General features: G+C 33.7%; 1 protein-coding gene across 5 annotated transcripts in view; it reads left to right on the top strand.

Annotated features, from left to right (window-relative positions):
- Window positions 1-21,658, top strand: part of SUCO (SUN domain containing ossification factor) — a 91,923-nt gene that overhangs the window by 39,602 nt on the left and 30,663 nt on the right. For 2 of the 5 annotated variants that reach the window (XR_015722930.1, XM_087858810.1), the window contains exons 8-15: window positions 170-306; window positions 1,345-1,412; window positions 12,292-12,399; window positions 13,999-14,104; window positions 16,053-16,073; window positions 16,261-16,316; window positions 16,784-16,875; window positions 17,360-17,425. Coding sequence is in view for 4 of the 5 variants with exons in the window: in XM_087858810.1 (XP_087714936.1) it covers window positions 170-306; window positions 1,345-1,412; window positions 12,292-12,399; window positions 13,999-14,104; window positions 16,053-16,073; window positions 16,261-16,316; window positions 16,784-16,875; window positions 17,360-17,425 (654 nt within the window). In the remaining variant the exon portion in view is untranslated. The remainder of the gene's footprint in view (window positions 1-169; window positions 307-1,344; window positions 1,413-12,291; window positions 12,400-13,998; window positions 14,105-16,052; window positions 16,074-16,260; window positions 16,317-16,783; window positions 16,876-17,359; window positions 17,426-21,658) is intronic. The other 3 variants (XM_045814148.2, XM_087858805.1, XM_045814157.2) reach the window with 3 other exon arrangements.

The raw sequence follows: 21,658 nt of genomic DNA, 5'->3' as shown, positions 1-21,658 counted from the left end.
TTTTAAAGCCAATGAGGTAAAGTATTTTGAATTTCTTAATGGGTTTTAAAAACTATTCTCTTAAGCATTAAAACCTGTTCTTCAGTATACATCAGCTATTGCTTTTGAGATCATTGTTTGTTGGGAGTATTTTTAATCATAATCATCATATATATGTGTTTATAATAAGGTTTGTCTGCAGGTCAGTCAATGCATCCATCTTCTAATGGAGGTCTACATGCAACAAAAAAAGTGCAGAAAAATCGAAATAATTATGCCTCAGTAGAATGTGGTGCCAAAATTTTGGCAGCTAATCCAGAAGCCAAGGTACTTAACTGTAAAATTCTTCTATACTGCAGGACACTAGTACTTTATTAAAGGCAGCAGTTTGCTGAGAACTATATTTTAACATGAGCTATTTTTCTGATTCACTGATAAATGTAGGATTATGCTTTTAAAGACATTTTCTTGGATGAATTCTTAGTTATATTGGTTGATACATTGCACCTTTTTTATTTCTTTCAAAGACTGTTTTTTTAGATCAGTTAAGGTTCACAGCAAAATTGAGAGACGGGTAGAGAGATTTCTTATGTATCCCTTACCCCCACACATGTTTAGCCTCCTCCGTTATCAACATACTTCCCACCAGAGTGATACATTTGCTGCAGTTGATTAACTTACACTGACACATTATTATCACCTGAAGTCCGTAGTTTGCCTTAGGGTTCACTCTTAATCATACAGTCTATGGGTTTAAACAAATGTATAATGACATGTATGGATCATAATAGTATCAGAGTATTTTTACTGCCCTAAAAATCCTCCGTGCTCCACCTATTCATCCCTCCCTCCCCTCAACCCCTGATCTGTTTACTATCTTCATAGATTTGTCTTCTCCAGAATGTCATGTAGTTGGACTCATACTGTATGTAGCCTTTTCAGGTTGGCTTCTTTCATGTAGTAATATGCATTTAAGTTTTGTCCATGGCTTTATAGCTCATTTCTTTTTAGTGCTGAATAATGTTCTGTTGTCTGGATGTGCCACAGTTTATCTCTTCATCCACTGAAGGGCATTGATCCTGTCTTTTAACTTTTAAAACCTATTTAAAATTTTAAAAAGAAAATAGCTATTAGAACATCATTTTTCCTTTATAGTAACAGACATTTAATTTAAAATGTTTTTATAAGGCTAACTTAACACTATAGACATAACCAGTAAATTTTAGCCATTTTTATGCCTTCTTCTTAAATCACTGTTTCAGAATCTTAGTATTTTAAGATCTAAAAATATAGAAATCCTAGATATCTTTAGAGCTGAAATATTTTTCCTTAAGTAATTTATTCCCTTCCCCCTTTTTAAAATAGAGCACATCTGCTATTCTTATAGAAAATATGGATCTTTATATGTTGAATCCTTGCAGCACTAAAATTTGGTAAGTAATATAAAATTTAATAAAGTGCATTCTATGTGTGTACGTATTATGTTAAGCTTTTATGTTAGGATTAGACTGATTTGTTCCTGTAGTCATTTAAAAAGCATTTATGATTGATAGGTGCTGGTACTGTACCTACCTTAGGGATACAGATACAATTCTGGGTTACAGAATTGAAGACAATACCTTTCCTTTTAAGAAGGTCACAGCCACAGACAAAAAATAGGTCCAGCCAGATAATTATGAAATAATATAAAAAATATTGCTGAAAGGTTATTACAGGAACAGAGATGATATGTAACTGTGAGAGAGGATGAGAGAGGGCTTCCTAGAAGCGGTAATTCCTGAGCTGAAGCTTGACAGATTCATAGGAAGTCACAGATGAGGAAGAGGTATTTAGGAAGTATAAGAATAAGGGAATAGTGCTAAAAGGAGCGTATATCTTATGGTCAGCTATAAGTAGAAGCAACCTGAAGAAGTTATTTTAGTCATGATAAGAAAAAAAGTATAGTTAGAGTAATCATGGAGGAGGAGACAGGAGATTTAGTTTACCAATAACCAGGCCATCCAATGCTGTGTATACTTAGCTTAAAATTTTTTGAAGTTTGTTAAAGACCGTGGAGGGAATTGTTTGCTTTAAGTAAGGAAGTGATAATGATTTCACTGGTGTTTTAAGAAGGCTTGTCCTCAAAGGATGGCCTACAGCAGAATGCAATTGGGAGTAGGGAAACCCGTTAGGAAGCTGCTTTAATTAAGGAATTGGCAGTGTAGATACAGAAGAGAGGGGGATATGAAAGATACTTATAGCAGATAAAATTGGCAGCTCTTGGTTAGTTGCTGGATGTGGAGAGGGTCATCCAGGAAATCTCCCAGGATTTTGACTCCTGTTTGGATCTACGATTCTGCCATTAACTAAGAATATAGGCAAGGGAACAGACTTATGGAGGAAAATAATGTGTGATATACCAACAGTTTTATTAGATTGATTTAATTGCTCAAAAGCAGCTGTTCAAAAAAGAATTGAGATAAATCACTGCCATCATATTGATTTACTAAAAATATATATATTGATTTTTTTAATTTGAGGAGAAACTCTTTAAACTTTAAAGATAATGCTTATTTTCTATTCTTGGCCTTCACTCCTTTTGGTACATTTACACCACAAATTATTTAAGGGTATTAAGGATAATTTAAAAGTTTATTTTTCCTTATGTTATAAATTGGATTTGAGGAAATGATTATCTGAGATTATAATTAAAGTGTTATTTTGAGATTTTTGTTTTTATTTGTAGGAGCCTTTATAGTCAGTAACAGCTCAAGTGTTTATGCTTCAAAATTTTGTATTTCAAGCAGAGACATGCTGGGATGAAGTTATATGAAGTCATAGCTACCCATTTGTATTTTAACGTTTCTGCCAAACAGCATGCATTTCTGTATATGCATTTACTGCATATTTAGTTTTTGCTTATTTACGTATGTGTCTTTTCACTGTATAATTGAACTTCAGAGTACGTTTAACTGATTTCACCTGATTTAAGTAGGTTAATCCCCTTAAGGTATATTAAAACCACACAGTCTTACTGTAGTTTTATAGGTCTTAATATCTGGTAGATTAAGTTTCTACCTCATCTTCCTCAAAACTTTCTTCACTATTCTTGTTTTAAAATTCAAGTTAGTTAACATGTAGTGTAGTATTGGTTTCAGGAGTAGACTTTAATGATTCATCACTTACATATAACACCCAGTGCTCATCACAAGTGCCCTCCTTAATGCCCATCACCCATTTAGCCTATCCCCCCAAAACACCTCCCCTCGAACAACCCTGTTTGTTCTCTATAGTTAAGAGTTGCTTATAGTTTGCTTCCCGCTATGTTTTTATCTTACTTTTCCTTCCCTTCCCCTATGTTCATCTGTTTTGTTTCTTAAATTCCACATATGAGTGAAAGCCTATGGTATTTGTCTTTTCCGACTGACTTATTTCGCTTAGCATAATGCACTCTAGTTCTGTCCATGTTGTTGCAAATGGCAAGATTTCATTCTTTTTGGTGTCTGAGTAATATTCAATTGTGTATACACACACACACACACACACACACACACACACACACACACACATCTTTATCCATTCATCACTTGAATGGATACTTGGGCTCTTTCCATAGTATGGCTATTGTTGATAATGCTGCTATAAACATCAGGGTGCATATACCTCTTCAAATCTATATTTTTGTATCCTGTTGGTAAATACCTAATAGTGCATTCCTGGGTTACAAGGTACTATTTTCAACTTTTTTGAGGAACCTCCATGCTGTTTTCCAAAGTGGCTGTACCAGTTTGCATTCCCACCAATAGTGCATGAGGGTTTCCCTTTCTGTCATCCTCACCAACATCTGTTGTTTCCTGTGTTGTTAATTTTAGCTGTTCTCCCAGGTGTGAGGTGGTATCTTATCGTGGTTTTGATTTGTGTTTCGCTGATAATGAGTGATGTTGAGCATCTTTTCATGTGTCTGTTAGCCATCTGTATGTCTTGTTTGGAGAAGTGTCTATTCATGTCTTCTGCCCATTTCTTAACTGGATGATTTGGTTTTTGAGTGTTGAGTTTGATAAGTTCTTTATAGGTTTTGGATTCTAAGCCTTTTTCTGATACTTCATTTGCAAATATCTTCTCCCATTCCGTAGGCTGCCTTTTAGTTTTGTTGATTGTTTCCTTTGCTATGCAGAAGCTTTTTATCCCGATGAAGTCCCAATAGTTCAGTTTTGCTGTTGTTTCTCTTGCCACTGGCAACATGTCTGGTAAAAAGTTGCTCTGGCCAAGGTCAAAGAGGTTATTGCCTGTGTTCTCTAGGATTTTGATGGTTTCATGTTTCACCTTTGGATCTTTCATCTGCTTTGAATTTATTTTTGTGTATGGTGTAAGAAAGTGGTCCAGTTTCATTCTTTTGCATTTTGCTATCCAGTTTTCCCAACACCATTTGTTGAAGAGACTTTTTTTCATTGGATATTCTTTCGTGCTTTGTCGAAGATTAGTTGACCAGATAGTTGCGGGTACATTTCTGGGTTCTCTGTTCTATTCCATTGATCTGTGTGTCTGTTTTTGTGTCACTACCACACTGCCTTGATTATTACAGCTTCGTAATACAGCTTGAAGTTCAGAATTGTGATGCTTCCTGCTTTGCTTTTCTTTTTCAGTATTACTTTGGCTATTCAGGGTCTTTTCTGGATCCATACAAATTTTAGAATTGTTTGTTCTAGCTGTGTGGAAAATGCTGGTATTATTTTGATAGGAATTGCATTGAATGTATAGATTACTTCAGGTAGTATAGATATTTTAACAGTATTTACTGTTCCAATCCATGAGCATCTAATGTTTTTCCATTTCTTTGTGTCTTCAATTTTTTCGTAAGTGTTCTGTAGCTTTTAGAGTACAGATCTTTTACTTCTTCCATTAGTTTATTCCTAGGTATCTTACCGTGTTTGGTGCAGTTGTAAATGCGCTCAACACCTTTATTTCTCCTTTTGCTTCATTATTGGTGTATAGAAATGCAACAGATTTCTGTACGTTGATTTTCTATCTCGCAACTTTGCTGAATTGATGTATCAGTTCTAGCAATTTTTGGGGTGGAATCTTGCAGGTTTTCTACACAGACTATCATGTCCTCTTCGAAGAGTGAAAGTTTGACTTCGTCTTTGCTGATTTGGGTGTCTTTTATTTTTGTTGTCTGATTGCTGAGCCTAGGACTTCCAGTACTATGTTGAACAACAGTGGTGAGAGTGGACATACCTACCATGTTCCTGACCTTAGGGGAAAAGCTTTGTTTTTCCCTAATGAGGATGATATTAGCTGTGGGACTTTGATATATGGCCTTTATGGTGTTGAGGTATCTACCCCTACTTTGTTGAGGGTTTTTATCAAGTTAAGGGTGCTGTATTTTGTCAAATGCTTTCTCTGCATTTTTTGAGAAGATCATATGGTTCTTATCCTTTCCTTTATTAGTGTGGTGTATGGTGTTGATTGATTTGAGAATATTGAACCACCCTTGCAGCCCAGGAATAAATCCCATTAGATCATGATAATTCTTTTAATATAAGATTTGATTTGCTAGTGTCTTGTTGAGAATTTTTGCATCCATGTTCATCAGGGATATTGTTCTCTAATTCTCCTTTTTAGTGGGGTCTGTGTCTGGTTTTGGAATCAAGGTAATGCCGGCTTCGTAGAATAAGTTTGGAAGTTTTCCTTCCATTTCTATTTTTTTGGAATAGTTTCAGAAGAATTGATATTAACTCTTATTTAAATGGTTGGTAGAATTACCCCTGGGAATCCATCTGGCCCAACAAACTCTTGTTTGTTGGTTGATTTTTGATTACTGATTCAATTTCTTTGCTGGTTATGTGTCTGTTCAGGTTTTCTATTCCGGTTCATTTTTGGTGGTTTATATGTTTCTAGGAATTTATGCATTTCTTCCAGGTTGCCCAATTCGGTGGAATGTAATTGCTCATAATATATTCTCTTGTAATTGTATTTCTGCAGTATTGGTTGTGATCTGTCCTCTTTCATTACCGATTTTATTTATTTGTATCCTTTCTCTTTTTGATAAGTCTGGCTAAGGGTTTGTCAATTTTGTTAATTCTTTCAAAGAACCAGCTCCTAATTTCGTTGATCTATTTTTTTTAAATTTCTGTATTATTTATTTCTGCTCTAATCTTTATTATTTTCCTTCTTCTGCTGGTTTTGAACTTTATTTGCTGTTCTTTTCCAACTCCTTTTGGTGTAAGATTAGGTTGTGTATTTGAGACTTTTATTGCTTCTTGTGGAAGGCCTGTATTGCTGTATACTTCCCTCTCATGACAGACCGCCTTTGCTGCATCCCAAAGGTTTTGGACTGTCATGTTTTCATTTCCATTTGCTTCCATGTATTTTAAAATTTTTTTCTTTAATTTCCTGGTTAACCCATTCATTCTTTAGTAGGATGTTATTTAACCTCCATGTATTGGTGGTCTTTCCAAATTTCTTCTTGTGGTTGACTTCAGGTTTCGTAGTGTCATGGTCTGAAAATACTCATGGTATGATCTCAGTCTTTGTGTTCTGATTGAGACCTGATTTGTGACCCACTATGTGATGTATTGTGGAGAATGTTCCATTTGCACTTGAGAAGAATGTGTATTCTGCTAGGTTAGCACTAAATGTTCTGAATGTATTTGTTCAGTCCATATGATCCACTGTGTCATTCAAAGCCATTGTCTCCTTGTTGATCTTCTGCTTAGATGATCTGTCCATTGCTGTAAGCGGGGGTGTTCAAGTCCCCTGCTAGTATTGTATTACTATCAATGAGTTTAAGTTTGTTATTAATTGATGTATATACTTTATATATGGCTGCTCTGACGATGGGGGCATAAATATTTACAAATGTTAGATCTTCTAGTTGGATAGACATCTTTATAATGATCTTAGTGCCCTTCTCCATCTCAGAATCTAGTTTGTCTGATATAAGTATGGCTGCTCCAGTTTTCTTTTGATGTCCATTAGCATGATAGATGGTTCTCCACCCCCTCACTTTTAATATGCAGGCGTGTTTGGGTGTAAAATGAGTCTCTTGTAAGCAGCATATTGATGGGTCTTTTTTTTTTTTCTTAATCCATTTGGATAGCCTCTGTCTTTTGTTTGGAGCATTGAGTTCATTTACATTCAGAGTAATTATTGATATGAATTTAGTGCCATTGTATTATCTGTAAAGCCGCTGTTCCTGTAGATTATCTCTGTTCCTTTATACTCTTTGTTGCTTGTGGTCTCTCTTTCCTCTCAAGGGGTCCCCTTTAATATTTCCTGCAGAGCGAGTTTAGTGTTCACAGACTGCTTTAGTTTTTGCTTGTCTTGGAAACTCTTTATCTCTGCTTCTATTCTGAATGACAGCCTTACTGGATAGAGTACTCTTGGCTATATATTCTTCCCATTTAGCACATTGAATATATGCCACTTTTTTCTGGCCTGCCAAGTTTCTCTGGATAGATCTGCTGCTAAACTTATGTGTCTGCGATTGTAGGTTAAGGACCTTTTGTCCCTAGGTGCTGTTAGAATTCTCTATCTTTGTATTTTGCAAGTTTCTCTGTGATATGTCTTGGTGTTGACCTGTTTCTGTTGATTTTGAGGGGGAGTTCTCCTTGCCTCTTAGACTTGAATGTGTTTCTTTCCCCGGATTAGGAAAGTTCTGAGCTATAATTTCTTCAAATAAACCTTCTGCCTTTTTTTCCTGCTCTTCTTCTTCTGGGACTCCTATGATGGGGATATTACTGTGCTTTGTGGAATTGCTGAGTTTCCTAAGTTTATATTCATGATCTACTAGTTTTCTTTTCTTCCTCTTTTCATCTTCATTATTTTCCATAATTTTATCTTCTATATCACCTATTCGTTCTTCTGTTTCTTCCATCCACATGGTGATTATATTCAGTCAGTTCTGCAGTATCTCAGTTGTAGCATTTTTTTTTTCAGCCTAACTAGTTTTTAGGTCTTTTACCTCTGCAGCAAGGGTTTCTCTGGTGTCTTCTATGCTTTTTCAAGCCCACCTAATGTTTTTTAAAATTAATTTATTAGAGAGAGAGAAGGCACATGGGAGCAGGGGGAAGAACAGAGGGAGAGAGAGAATTCTTAAGCAGACTCCCCACTTAGCATGGAGCCCAGCATAGGGTTTGATCCTAGGACCCTGAGATCATGACCTGAGCTGAAATCAAGAGTTGGTCACTTAACTGACTGAGCCACCCAGGCATCCCAACAAAATGTAATTTTTAAAAATATATTTACAATTGCAACAAGTAGCTGCCCAGAAATGAATTTAACAAGATATATAATATTTCATAAAAATTTTTAAAAATAATTTACTGAAAGACATTAAAAGACAAAAAAGGGTATGTCCTGTTTATACATAAGAAAACTCAGTATCTGAGTCATCCGAATTTTCAGTAAAATTCCAAACAAAATTTGACGTGACATTTGGGGAATTCAACAGGACAAGTCTGAGATTAATAAGAAAAAAGCAGAAGCAGAAGAATGGCTTCTGCTATTCTGATGGTCCTGAGGAATATGATGCAAAGACTTACTGCCAGATACTAAGATCCACAAAGCTAATGAAAGTATAGTGTTACTGCAGGTGGTGATAAACTGACCAATGGAACAGAGCAGGGAGTGCAGAACAGGGAGTGCAGAAACAAACCCATGCTTATAAGGAAACTTCATGATAAAGGTACGTCGTAAATCAGAGGTAAAGTGTGGAACTACTGAATAAACAATGTAGTTGAACCTACCTGTCTTATAATTTTGGATTTTTTAAATGTCAGATCTCTCTGACAAAAGAAAAAAAAGGATATCTTAAATTTTTTAATTCTATAGAAAATTTGCCTTTTGCCTTTAGGTTTTTGATCCCAGTGGAATTTTTTTTATATGGTGTGTAGGAGGGATTCATTCTTCCCTCCCCATTTTTCTGTTTAGGTAAATTTTTTTTAAAAAATCAGGCTTATCTTAACAAACAAATCAAAGCACAGCTAGTTAAGGGTCCAAGCACTCCCCACTGCAAGCAAGAAGGAATTCTGCAAAAGACTGACCTGTAGGGAAGAGCAGCCAAACAACAGCAGAGTGCACACAGCGTACACCAGAAACACTTCCTGAAGTGCCAGGCCCTGGACAGTGTATGACCCCTTCTTAATATAGCATTACTCTCAGGAACAGGAAACATTACAAGCTTTCATAATATGCAAAAGACAGAAACCTAGACAAAATGACAAGACGGAGGAATTTTCCCCAAAAGAAATATCAGTAAGAAATCACAGCCAGGGATTTGCTCAAAACAGTTAACAGAGAATGTACCTGAACAAGAATTTAGAACAACATTCATAAGAATACTAGTCGGGTTTGGGGCACCTGGTGGGCCAGCTCTTGATTTTGGGCCCTGCGCTCAGCTGAGAAGTCTGCTTGTGGATTCTCTCTCTTCTTCCTCTGTCCCTCCCCCCCTGCTCACACTCATGTGCATGCTTTCTCTCTCTCTCAAATAAATAAGTAAATCTTTTTAAAAATTACATTTTGTTGTATATAGATGTCCAGTTTTTTGTATATGGATCTCATATCTAGCTATCTTTTTATATTCTCTTTTTCTTTTTTTTTTTTTTTTTAAAGATTTTATTTATTTATTAGACAGAGATAGAGACAGCCAGCGAGAGAGGGAACACAAGCAGGGGGAGTGGGAGAGGAAGAAGCAGGCTCCTAGTGGAGGAGCCTGACGTGGGGCTCGATCCCACAACGCCGGGATCACGCCCTGAGCCGAAGGCAGACGCTTAACCACTGTGCCACCCAGGCGCCCCTATATTCTCTTTTTCTAATAATATATAGATTTTTCTTTGGGATTTCTGTGTAGAAAATTATAGCTTCCCTACAGATTTTTCTTTTTAAAAACATTTAAAAATCCTTTTCATTGTACTTTACTTTCTTTTTGTCATTACATGCTGGCAAGGTCCCTGAGAAAATTCTGAATAGAAACAGAGATAGTAGGCAGTGAGTGTCATCTTATTCCTTAATTTGAAGGCATTGCTTCTAACCTTGTACCATTAGGTATCTTCTAAGTTTGGAATTCAGTTATTAAACTATCTGGGCCTGTGGGAAGATACTAATTTTCTTTTAAGGGTGTAATTTAAAAACTGAGTAATATGTTCACATAGTTCAAACCCAAAAAGGTACCTCAGAAGGGTAGGGAAGTTACAGTGAGAGATATTCTTCCAATCTCTGTCATCCATCTTCTTATTCAGTGTTAAATTTTTAGGTATCCTTTTAGTTTCTTATGTAAATGCAAATGTAGATTTTTATTGATCTCCCTCTTTTCATAGAACTTCATATATTATACACACTGTTTTTTACCTTGAGTTAAATTTTAATATCTGGTCATCTTTTTTTTTTTTTTTTAAAGATTTTATTTATTTATTTGACACAGAGAGAGAGGGAGAGAGCAAGCAAGCAGGGGGAGGGGCAGGCAGGGGAGAAACAGGCTCACCGCTGAGCAAGGAGCCCAATGCAGGTGTCGATCCCAGGACCCTGGGATCATGATCTGGTCATCTTTCTATTTTGTTCATAGAAAACTTTTTCATTTTTTTTGATAGCTGTATAATGTTTCATTATATGGTTTTACCAATATTCAATTAGTCTTCTGATGGTGGATATTTGGTATTTTAATCTTTTCCTGTGGCAGACAGTGTTACTATAAATAAGCTTGGGCATGTTCCATTTTGTATTGGTGTGAGTAGATGGACATGTTTTCAAACTACTTTTAAAAGAAATAGTTATAAGACTGTTTAGGTTTACTATTTATTCTTTTTTTTTTTTAAGATTTTATTTATTTATTTGACAGAGATAGAGACAGCCAGCGAGAGAGGGAACACAAGCAGGGGGAGTGGGAGAGGAAGAAGCAGGCTCATAGCGGAAGAGCCTGATGTGGGGCTCAATCCCGGAACACCGGGATCACGCCCTGAGCCGAAGGCAGACGCTTAACCGCTGTGCCACCCAGGCGCCCCTACTATTTATTCTTGAGTTAGTTTTGGTAAATTTTATTTTTCTAGGAATTTGTCTTTAATGCATTTTCAAAGTTTTTGTAATATAGTTGTTGTAGTATTCTTTTATTTTTTTTAATGATTTAAAAAAAAATCCTAATATTTTATTATATGTCTTCTCTCCACAGACCAGTTTGAGTTTATTGATTCCCTCTATCATGTCTTTTTTCTGTTTTATGGATTCCTGCTTGAAACTCTATCGTCTTATATTTTCTTTTAAGTTTAGTCTGTTGAACTTAATTTTTTTTCAGATATACACATTAAGGTTATAAATTTCCTTCCTAATTGTATCAACTAAATTTTGATACATGGTGTTTTATCACACTACTCTTGTGTTTAGATCTCTGATCTTTTACAATTCCTGACCTATAAATAATTAAAAGAAGCATATTGAAACTGAATTTGTCAACTTTTATATGTACTTCTAGTGATTTGCATAGAATATTCTCTGCTTCTAAGAAAACAAAAAATAAGGCAAGAAAAATGAGAGCATTTTAACATCAACTAATTGAGGAATAATTACATAACTGCTTATATTTTATATATTATGAGGCTATTAGGTACATACAAGTTTTAGAATTGTTAAATCTTCTTGCTGAATTCCCTTTTTTCGTGTTTTTTTTTTTAATTTAAATTCAGTTAGCCAAAATATAGTACATCATTAGTTTCAGATGTAGAGTTCAGTAATTCATCAGTTGCGTATAACACCCAGTGCTCATCACATTGAATTCACTTTTTATACCTGGTAGTACATTTGTTTGAAAGCTTATTCTTTCTGATATATAGCTCATGTCTTAGAAATGGAGAACATTGTATGCAAAAGAAAGAGGTGGGGGTTGACTTTTTCCCCCTGCTCTTATAAACTGTGCCTTGCTATATTACAATGTATATACAGGGGTGAATGTTTGGAGCTATATGTCCTTAGGATAAATTTCTGAAAGTGTATTGCTAAATCAAAGACTGTGGTACTCCTTGAGACCATGTATATATGCCAAACTGCCCTCTAGACTAGTCACTTTACACTTTTGCTAGCTTTCCTTAGTGAAGTCATTCCTTCTCCAAGAGTGTTCTTTGTCATTAAAAAAAGAACCTTTTAAAAAAATATTTTAAAATATTTTAAAAAATATTGTAGGACAAAAGCAATATCTTGTGTTATTTATAGTTACCCCACCCCCTCAACTAACGATATGCTTGGGAAAATAACTTAATGGAAGTCTAGTTTATGTGAATTGTTTATGTTTAACATGAACTATTATTTTGGTTGGCTTATTTCAATAATTGTCTTGTGTTCTTTTTAAAGGTTTGTTATTGAACTTTGTGAACCAATTCAAGTAAAACAGCTTGATATTGCAAATTATGAATTATTTTCTTCAACGCCTAAAGACTTCTTGGTTTCTATCAGTGACAGGTAAATTCTAAAGCTGCTTTCTACAAGTTTATGTTGGATCTCCAGAATAAAAATTTTAAAATAGGTCACTTTTTAAAACTTTATTTTATTTTTTAATGTATCATTTTGTAAGAATATTAGTAATATTATAGAATTAGGTACTTGCTAATCAACTTACTTTCATTAAATTTATAATCATATGATGTTCCTTTATCATATGATTATATGGTGAGGAAACAGACAAAGGTTAAATAGCTTGCCGAATTGGGGAATCGGGATTCAAACCTAGATCTGTATGACTTCAGAGTCCTTATTTTTAATTATTATTATGCTCTGTTGCTGCCAGACACTTTTTTTAAAAAGTTATTAAAAACTTTCATGAATACTTCATTTTATATATCATGAGGTATATTTTTGTTAAAGTATATTTTCAAAACTTTGTTATGTGTGTGTGCTTATAAAAGAATTAACATAAGGAATTTGGTAAAGTATAAAAATCTATTCAGTCAGATAATATTAGCATTTTAATATATTCCTCCCAGGCTTTTCTGTATATTTATATATTTACTAATTCTATTTAAAAAATCAGGTTTTACTGCTTATATCCTGATAATATCCTTTTGTCTTTTAAACACACCATTTAAAAATTTTTATTTGAGTATAATTAACATGATGCTACATTAGTTTCAGGTGTACAACATATTGATTCAGTAATTCTGTACATTCAGTATACCATTTTTAATGAATAGTTTATATTTTCCCCCCACTGGAGGGATGTACTCATTCAATAAATACTTTTCGAGTGTCTCTGATGTGGCATGTAGAATGCTGTTATTTATTTAGCCATTCTTCTGTTGTTGATCATTAATGGTTTTCCATCCTCTTTCTTCTTCCACCTCACACTCTGCACTGCATATATGCAGTTACTGAAATTAATTCTCAGGACCTCTTGAATTCCATCCATTTTTCACTTAATAACCTTGCTCAGATCACTTCTTTTTCTCTAACCTGTAATTTTCTACATGTCAAGTGGACATACGTGGCTTTGACAAGTGTTTTTTTGTTTTAAGAGTACTCCATTACTTTGAGGGATTTTTAAAACACTGTAGTAAACAAAAATAATACTTTAAGGCTTTTATGTTTGATTTTCTTTTAAAGAGGGGGACATCTATGTAAGATCTGTGAAATTCCAGTCTAATGGTAAAGGATTTTTTCTGTTTCCCTTTCCACCAGCACTTTTATTTATATTTTATATCATCACACACTTGGTAGTACCTCCTTCCAAAACAATCTCTTGGCTACTCTCTGTTTTAAAACCTCTAGTTTACTTGGAAGCCCAAGAAGCCGTTTTGGTCCTACTTTTTGTCTTCTTCCTTTCTTGTTTTCTCTTTGATAATGGTGTGATTTTTGCAAGGTATTCTTTCCCTGTGAAGAGGAAAGAGTTTAGTTGGAAAAGAAAATGCATTTCTTCAACTCAATATTTTACTCCTTTTTAAACTATGTTGAGTGTGTGCACCTGGAGAGGAAAAAAAGAAACGATATATTTTGAGGATGTGATGGAACCTCTCAATATGTGGTTTATGATTTTTTAAAAAGAATGTTCATATTTATATTTCCTAGATATCCCACAAATAAGTGGATTAAGCTGGGTACTTTTCATGGTAGAGATGAGAGGAATGTCCAGAGTTTCCCTTTAGATGAACAGATGTATGCAAAATATGTGAAGGTAATGTTAATACCTACAGGACTATGTTTTATAATGAAAACATACCTATTATTCATACCTTTTTATACCTCACCCCACCTTTTTAGAAATCATAAAACTTAAAAGGAAATTTAATGCAATGTTCTTTTTGATAAAATGATTCTCACTTGCATTTATTATTTTATGAAACAAGTATTAATACATTCCCTTTTGTATAACTGGAAACTTAGGCTAATTTTTTTGATATTTGCAGCTCTGATGAAATTTCAAATATTGTCTTAATGTTTTTTTTGAGTCTTTATGTAAAATGTCATCTATGTTCATAGTATCATGTCTTTATTTCAAAGCCCAAATCACTGTTAGTCAGTGAAGTCTTTAAAGCAGGTCTGATTTTTTTTATTAGAATCTGATTCTTAGATTGTTTTAATTTTAATATCCAATTATTTGTCTGATATCTTTTGCCTTTTCTATTGTACATTCAGTATTTTTTGTCCAAATACCAATTTCAGATAAACTTTTTAAGACTTACGTTCAGTATTCCTGCTGCTTCCTCCACCAATGTAGAGATGGAATTATCTACCAAAGTAGAATTACCACTCTTGAATTGGATTTTAGACAAAATATAGGAATTTCCTACTCCTCTCTTCCCCTCTTTTTTTTTTCTCTTTAAAATAATAGCACACCTTAAAGTACCACTGTGTTTATAATATGACCTTTCGGAATGAGAGCAGCTCTAATTTCTATCTTTTCTTCTTTAAATGTGAGAACTTTTAAAGCTACCTGATTGTCTTCTGGGATTATACTGTCTGTGTCTTTTTAAAGCATGTATTAAATTGGCTTCTATGAATGGGTAAACTTGTAGTATTCCTAGTCTCAATATAAAAATGCTAAATTCTATTTTCAAAATACAGTTGATATTCTCAGTTAATGGTTCAACAGTATTCAGAAAAATGAAGGTATATTTTCCATTTTTTTAAACAATTGTCTAACGACCTTTTTATATAGCAGTTTCTACACTGTGATAAAGAAAAATTTTAAAAATTATTTGGCAGGTGATACAATTGTATTTAATTCTACAATTAAGGCAACCCACATGTTAATGAAATAGTTCCAAGAATCATTCTTCATACCATCTACTTTATTAATAATGGCAGAACGTAATTTATTGGTAGAATAAAAAGTGCCATTTCCTTCTTGGTTGTTCTCATGGTGGAACACTATAGAGCATCTTGATGATGACTTTTCTAATAAGTTCTTTTTGGTAGCATTAATTCTAAAAGCAAAAAACATTTAATTCTAATTCTACTGTTGATAAACATGTAAGTTTACCTGGGTTTTCTTTATCCCAGAACTAAACCCAGATGTACAGTCTACTTTTTAATAGCCTATATTTTAAAAGTGGATTGAGATATATATTTCAGTTCTGTAAGTTATACTTGAAATAACATAGCATTCTAAAACTTCATGTTTTCCCTAAAAAATTTGTATACGATATGGTACAAGAATAAATATTATTTTATATTATCCTAGTTAATCTTTTTATCAATATGTATGTACATGTGTATATCCACATATGTATCTATATATATAGATATATACATGATACATATCTATAATGTTTGAATTAATATAAGCCACAGTTTGTTTCTAGATACTCTTTATTACTTTTAGAATGCTTTTATTTCTGACAGATAAATAAAACAGCAGAAATGAAATTTAGGTTATTCAGCTTAACCTTAAAGTTAATTTATTTCATTACACTTAGATTATACTTTCTAGCTAGTGATGGTAAAAATTTAAATCATTGATTTGATTTCTGCAAAGAAATAAGAGTACTACAATGTTATCCATCACAGTACATTGCTTTCTATAATTATACAATATAATTTACAAATATTAAATGTTGCTTATGGCATGTTATCCAGACTTTGGAACTGATTTCTTTTTCTTTTCCTTTCTCTTGCTTCAGATGTTCATCAAGTACATAAAGGTTAGCAACCTTCTCTTTTGCAATATTGAATAACAGGGCATGGCATATTACTGCATGGCAAAAAAGCAAAACTTTACAATTATTGATTTTTGGGGGAAATGAGGACTTTATTTTTAGAAATGTTATAATGAAAGAAACCGAATATATTGTTAGATAATCTCACATACACTGTGCTTTTATTCTTTAGGTAGAGTTGGTATCACATTTTGGATCAGAGCACTTTTGTCCATTAAGCCTTATAAGGTAATACAGAACAAGAGACATTTATCGAGTTATTAAAAAAAAAAAAGGTACACAAAAATCCCAGCATATTTAAAGTGAAGAAATAATTTTCTATTATGTAAAGTTAACACTACAGAATATAAGCTGTTAAACCCTTTTTGTTCTTGAATCCGTTTTAGAAAAATATAAAAATTTGCTCTAAGAAAAAATAATCATTATGTGTGTCTGGTCTAGCTTGCTTGCTATTTTGCTGTGATGATAGTATATGGAAAATTCTTAGACTAATAAAACTGGCCATCACATTTTTAAATGCCTTAATTAGATAAAATTTTAATGGAAACAATGGATGGATGACTATAGTGTAAGAAGGTCGTAATTTTGGAGTCCAAAAGCTAATGGCCCTCAAAAAATGATGAAAGAAATGAAGAGATGAGTCTTAACAACTCTGTTTTTGTTTTGAAAGTCTTTAATTAAATTGTTTTTAATAGGGTATTTGGCACTAGCATGGTCGAAGAATATGAGGAGATTGCTGATTCCCAGTATCAGTCAGAACGTCAAGAATTATTTGATGAGGACTATGGTAAGTGACTTTAAGACATGTGACTATTATGTATATTTTTTTGTTTTTTAAAGTTTAATAGCCTGAAGGGATAGGAGAAGGTTTTATGACACCCTCTATTTCTACTTAATCAAGTCCTTGTTTTAAGAGATCTTAAATCATAGCCTAAAAAATTAAATTTTTCCTCTCCTTAATTTTCGTATAAGTGAAATGAAGACATTTACCAGGGGTTGGCAAAGTACTTGGAAAACTTGATAAAGTCTTATAAATGTGATTAAAATTTTGTTAAGCAGTGAAATTATTTTCCTTGGTTTACAACATCTGTTTGATAAATGGCTTCTGAATCTCATTTTCTTTTTGTGAACACATTTTAGATGTATACTGAATATTTATTATAAAGTATGCTTTAAATGTCAGCTGACTTTGACAGGACATAGTTTGAGCTTTTAAACATATTATTGGAGATAGTTCTCAGTGTAATTACCTTCATTTTCTCCGTAAATAGATTATCCACTGGATTATAATACTGGGGAGGATAAATCCTCAAAAAATCTTCTTGGTTCTGCTACAAGTGAGTATTTGGAGATTTTCCTAGAGACTATTAAAATATTTCCCAGCTTTTTCTTCCCTGACATATGTGGGTATTTTGTTGTGGTATATAGTTTAGGAAGCTCCTTCTCCCAGTATTGAACTTGAGTTGAAATCAAAGATACTAGCTTTGAAATGTATTTCCATAGAAATAAAATAGGAAGCGTGGATGAAAAGAAAGAGGAGAGGAAAAAATGCAAGCACAGGTTGGTTCTTCTACCCTAACTAAGTGCTTATATTTTTAAGCAAATTCCTTAGAAGAATGGGCTGTGACTTTACTTGGGGATCTTACTAAAGAGGTCCAGAGCATATGAGTAGAAGTATCTGGGTAGTCATACTAGATGGGAAAGGAATTCGAATGGTATTTCAGAGGTAGTATGCATCAGTGAAATCCTAGCAAACGAGGAATCATTTATCTACAGATGTGGTTAGTTTCCTAATTATTTACAAATATAAGGCTGTTCTTATCCATAATAATAATGATTCTCAAGAAGTAACATTAATAGTAATAACAATATACTCTTCGTAAACTAAAGAAATAATGATTAAGATACTAGTAGTTTAGTTTTTGTCGTGCCAGCCTATTATCTGAACCTAGTGGTAAGCTGGCTAAGGAGACTCTTGGAAAGACCATTACCAACTGACACTTTATTTTTATTGTTATAATTCAGGTAGGTATATTTTAATGGTTATTTTTGGTTATTCATAACATAAAATACTGGAAGGAGTTTTGTTTTTATTTGGAGATTAATGATTGAATATAATAAAAGTAAATCGTCATAAAATCGATGACTAATTTCTTGTGCCTTTCCCTTGTTGCTCTTAGTGAGTTGAGTTGCTTCAATCCCAGTCTCGTGTGTACATTGTCTTTATACCTTTTAAGGTTACTCAACCAGTAGTATATATACTTAGGTAGACATTTTGTATAACTACAGTATATGGAGCTAGGAGCTGGCTCTGTTTTTTTTTTTTTTTTTTTTTCATCTTTTCTTTTTTCCGTTCCCTTCTTCCCCTTTTCCTCTCCATAGAAAACTAGTCTTCAGTGGGCTTTTTAAGGCATAGGAAGAAGAATGCTAAAAATACCTGTAGAAGAGGAACCCTTTATGTAATATTTAACTTTGTTGCGTATTAGCTCAATATACTTTGTTTCACTCTATTGCTAGTCAACTGACTTTCTATATATTAGTGACTTCTTTTAAGTAGGATTCTTAGCTATCTAGTTGATGATAATATTAAAAATAGGTTCTTCATTCACTGCTGTGAGATACAGTTTTTTAGGAGTGAAAACATGATGCTGTTTTATCTATCTGGATATTAATATTATTCATGTCCTTAAATTTGTATTAAATATTCTGTGTTATGTAGTAATCATCATAGCTCAATGATGTTATATTAGTTAGCTGTGTGGAAGCGTCATTATTTTACGGAGTCAGAAAATAGCCCCAGACTGAAAGATCTGTAGCTTCTGATGGTTGCTGGAGAGGAAGGGGCACCTTAGGGAAGTATGCCTTACCATAGTTTTAGGTAAAGGAAAATCCTGTTGATATTCTTGGTTTCTTTTTCTATATTCTTATGGAATTAACTCCTAGACAAAACCCAGTTTACACAATGGAGGTCATTTCCCTATTTGTAATTACTTATGTGATCAAGGTATTATTTGTATTAATTAGATAAAGAATCTTCTTTATATCCTACTTTTGGGATCTTTTCCTCAAAGATGTGTTTCTTTGTAGCGTATCATTTATTTTTCTTTTTATGGATCTGTTTACCTTTCAGTGTTCTAGTGTTGAAAGAATTTGTTTACGTCAGCTAAGCCTAAACATAAAAAGTAGGGTTTAAAAAGAGCTCCATCTCTTGAAGTTTCAGAAAAAAGAGAGGAGTGGTAGCTGGCAGTGATAAGACTTTGGTGTCATAAAGGTTATAGATATGACCTAACACAGTTGTATTCTATACTTGTCCTTATGAAGAGTCTGGGACTGTTTCTAAGCCTGACTTTGCTACCACCCCGGTAGTATAACGTCTAAGGAGTAAATAACAGAGTAAAATCAGGACAGAGCTAGTCTCTGGTACTGAAATATCTGAATTTGACTGTCATCATCACGCTTTATGAATTAGCTTGAAATTGGCCAATTTTGAACCTGGCTTACTTTACAAATTTAGATAGTGGCTCCAAAACAGAATTCTGTGGCTTTAATCTTTTTTTTTTTTTTTTTTTTTAATTTGGGCAGAGGGAGAGGGAGAATCTTAAGCAGACTCCATGCCCAGCACAGAGCCTAACACAGGGCTCGGTTTCACAACCCTGAGCCAAAAAGCAAGAATTGGACACTGAATTGACTGAGCCACCCAGGTGCCACCTCCCCAACTTTTTTCCCCTGTGGCTTTAATATTAATAGAAACTCCTTTTTCCTTTTGGTATTGGGCAGTTAGTAGTTACAGGAAATATATATCACTAGAGTACATTGATTCTATTGGAACTTGGTTGTCAGAGAGTATACATACTGAATATTTGGACCTTCTTGACATTATATAATTTTCTTAACTTCCAGAAAGGAAAAACTACTATGTTAGAGAAAGCAGCATTCTTGACTTTGTGTTTATGCCAGTTATGGCAGCTCTTCTGCTTGATTCTTTTATTTACATCTTGAACCAGAACATTCAAATATTTTATATCAATAAAAAATTCTTAATATCATTCTGATTTCCTTGTACTTTGTCATGTGGATTTTCCAGACCACTCTCTACTTTGATATTCTTGTAGGTCTGCCTTTACTCCTAAATACGGTCTGCATTTTGTTAGAATCGCTAAAGGCCAGGTTTCTGTGTATGTGTTTAAGACAAAATACAGTTTTTGTGTTCTTTGACATCAGAATATTTTTTATGAATGTACATATTTTAAAGACCTAGAAGGAAAAGTGAGAATGCGGGTGGGCATGCAGCAGAGGTATCTAAATACACATGGGAGGAAATAGTTATTTTGTTGGCTTGTCTTGTCATGTTGTAGCATAGGTAGTTTGTTTTCCATATCAAAAGCCACTGTAGTGTGCTGGAGACTGAGTATAACGTGTTGATGGCTCCTGGGGAGAATTTCATTCCTTAAAGAATGAGATAGGATGAATAGTGCCCAGCTCAAAGATAAAGGAGTTGGCTGATCTGGGAGAAATTAAGTACAAATGTCTAGTTTGGTACTATATTCCAAATTATTACCTTAGCCTATTCAAAAGGTTTTTTAGTAGCCACATTATGATTGTGACAAGCTATCATGTGTTTGGATGCAAATTGGGAATGGTCAGAATAGAATATTCACAAAGCTGCTTTCTCTCAAAAGACAAAATAAGACTTTTGGCAGTGTTCTGTGAACAGAAGCTAAATTATATTTTAGATGGACTGAGAATTTAGAAATTTGCCAAATTTTGCTTTTGTTACCAAGTAGCCCCCTGAAAATGATGATAAAATAGTATTTTTAAATGAAGGATGGTGTAAATCTTCTTTAGGTTAAAAAATAATACTCTAAAGCTGCTTTCTTTACAGACATCCACAGATGTGTTCTGTTCTTGACTTCTTTAACAATAAATGTCCAAAATATAAATGCCAAAAAATTTATTATCTGAGGTAAGATTGCCCTTTGAAGCACAAAGGACTTTAGAGTATAGATTTGATTCCAGAATTTGGATTCTGTGAAGCAGTCCATTTTGACTGAACTTTAGCTGACAGGCTAAGTAGAAGATCAGATACTGTTGCAGTATTGGTTGACATTAAAAGTGGATTTATGCGGAATTAAAAGAATTTCCATTGCTACTTTATCTCAGTTTGTGCGAAAATACGGTGTTTCCCTTCTTGTTTTTAATCTCATGTTTTAGCCTAAGAATCAATGCTGCGTCTTTGTTTACCAGTTTGTCTGGTCAAAGGAAGAGTAAGGTTGACCTATAATCCTAGACATTTACAAAGCAAGTACAAAGCTTTTGTGTGTTATACCAATGATTGGAACAAAGTACCATTCCTGTACTTTGTAAAGATCGAAATTTATAACTACCAGTTATCATTTTAAACTGTCCAAAATTTCTTAACTATTTTCTCCTACCATAAAACATGTATCTACAGGATCAGCTCCAGGTGACAGTGCTTGCCTTCCTCTCAATTTTCTAGATAGGATGTTAGCTATTCCTCCCTTAGAGCCTTTCCTACTTTTCACATCTATGATTTTCACTGAAAGTGTGAT

This window comes from Ursus americanus, chromosome 2 (genome assembly GCF_024610735.1).
Source record: "Ursus americanus isolate L20-20 chromosome 2, mUrsAme1.1.p, whole genome shotgun sequence".
NCBI lineage: Eukaryota > Metazoa > Chordata > Mammalia > Carnivora > Ursidae > Ursus > Ursus americanus.
The sequence above is the reverse complement of the archived record's forward strand: the minus strand, read 5'-3'. Positions and strand labels throughout refer to the sequence as shown.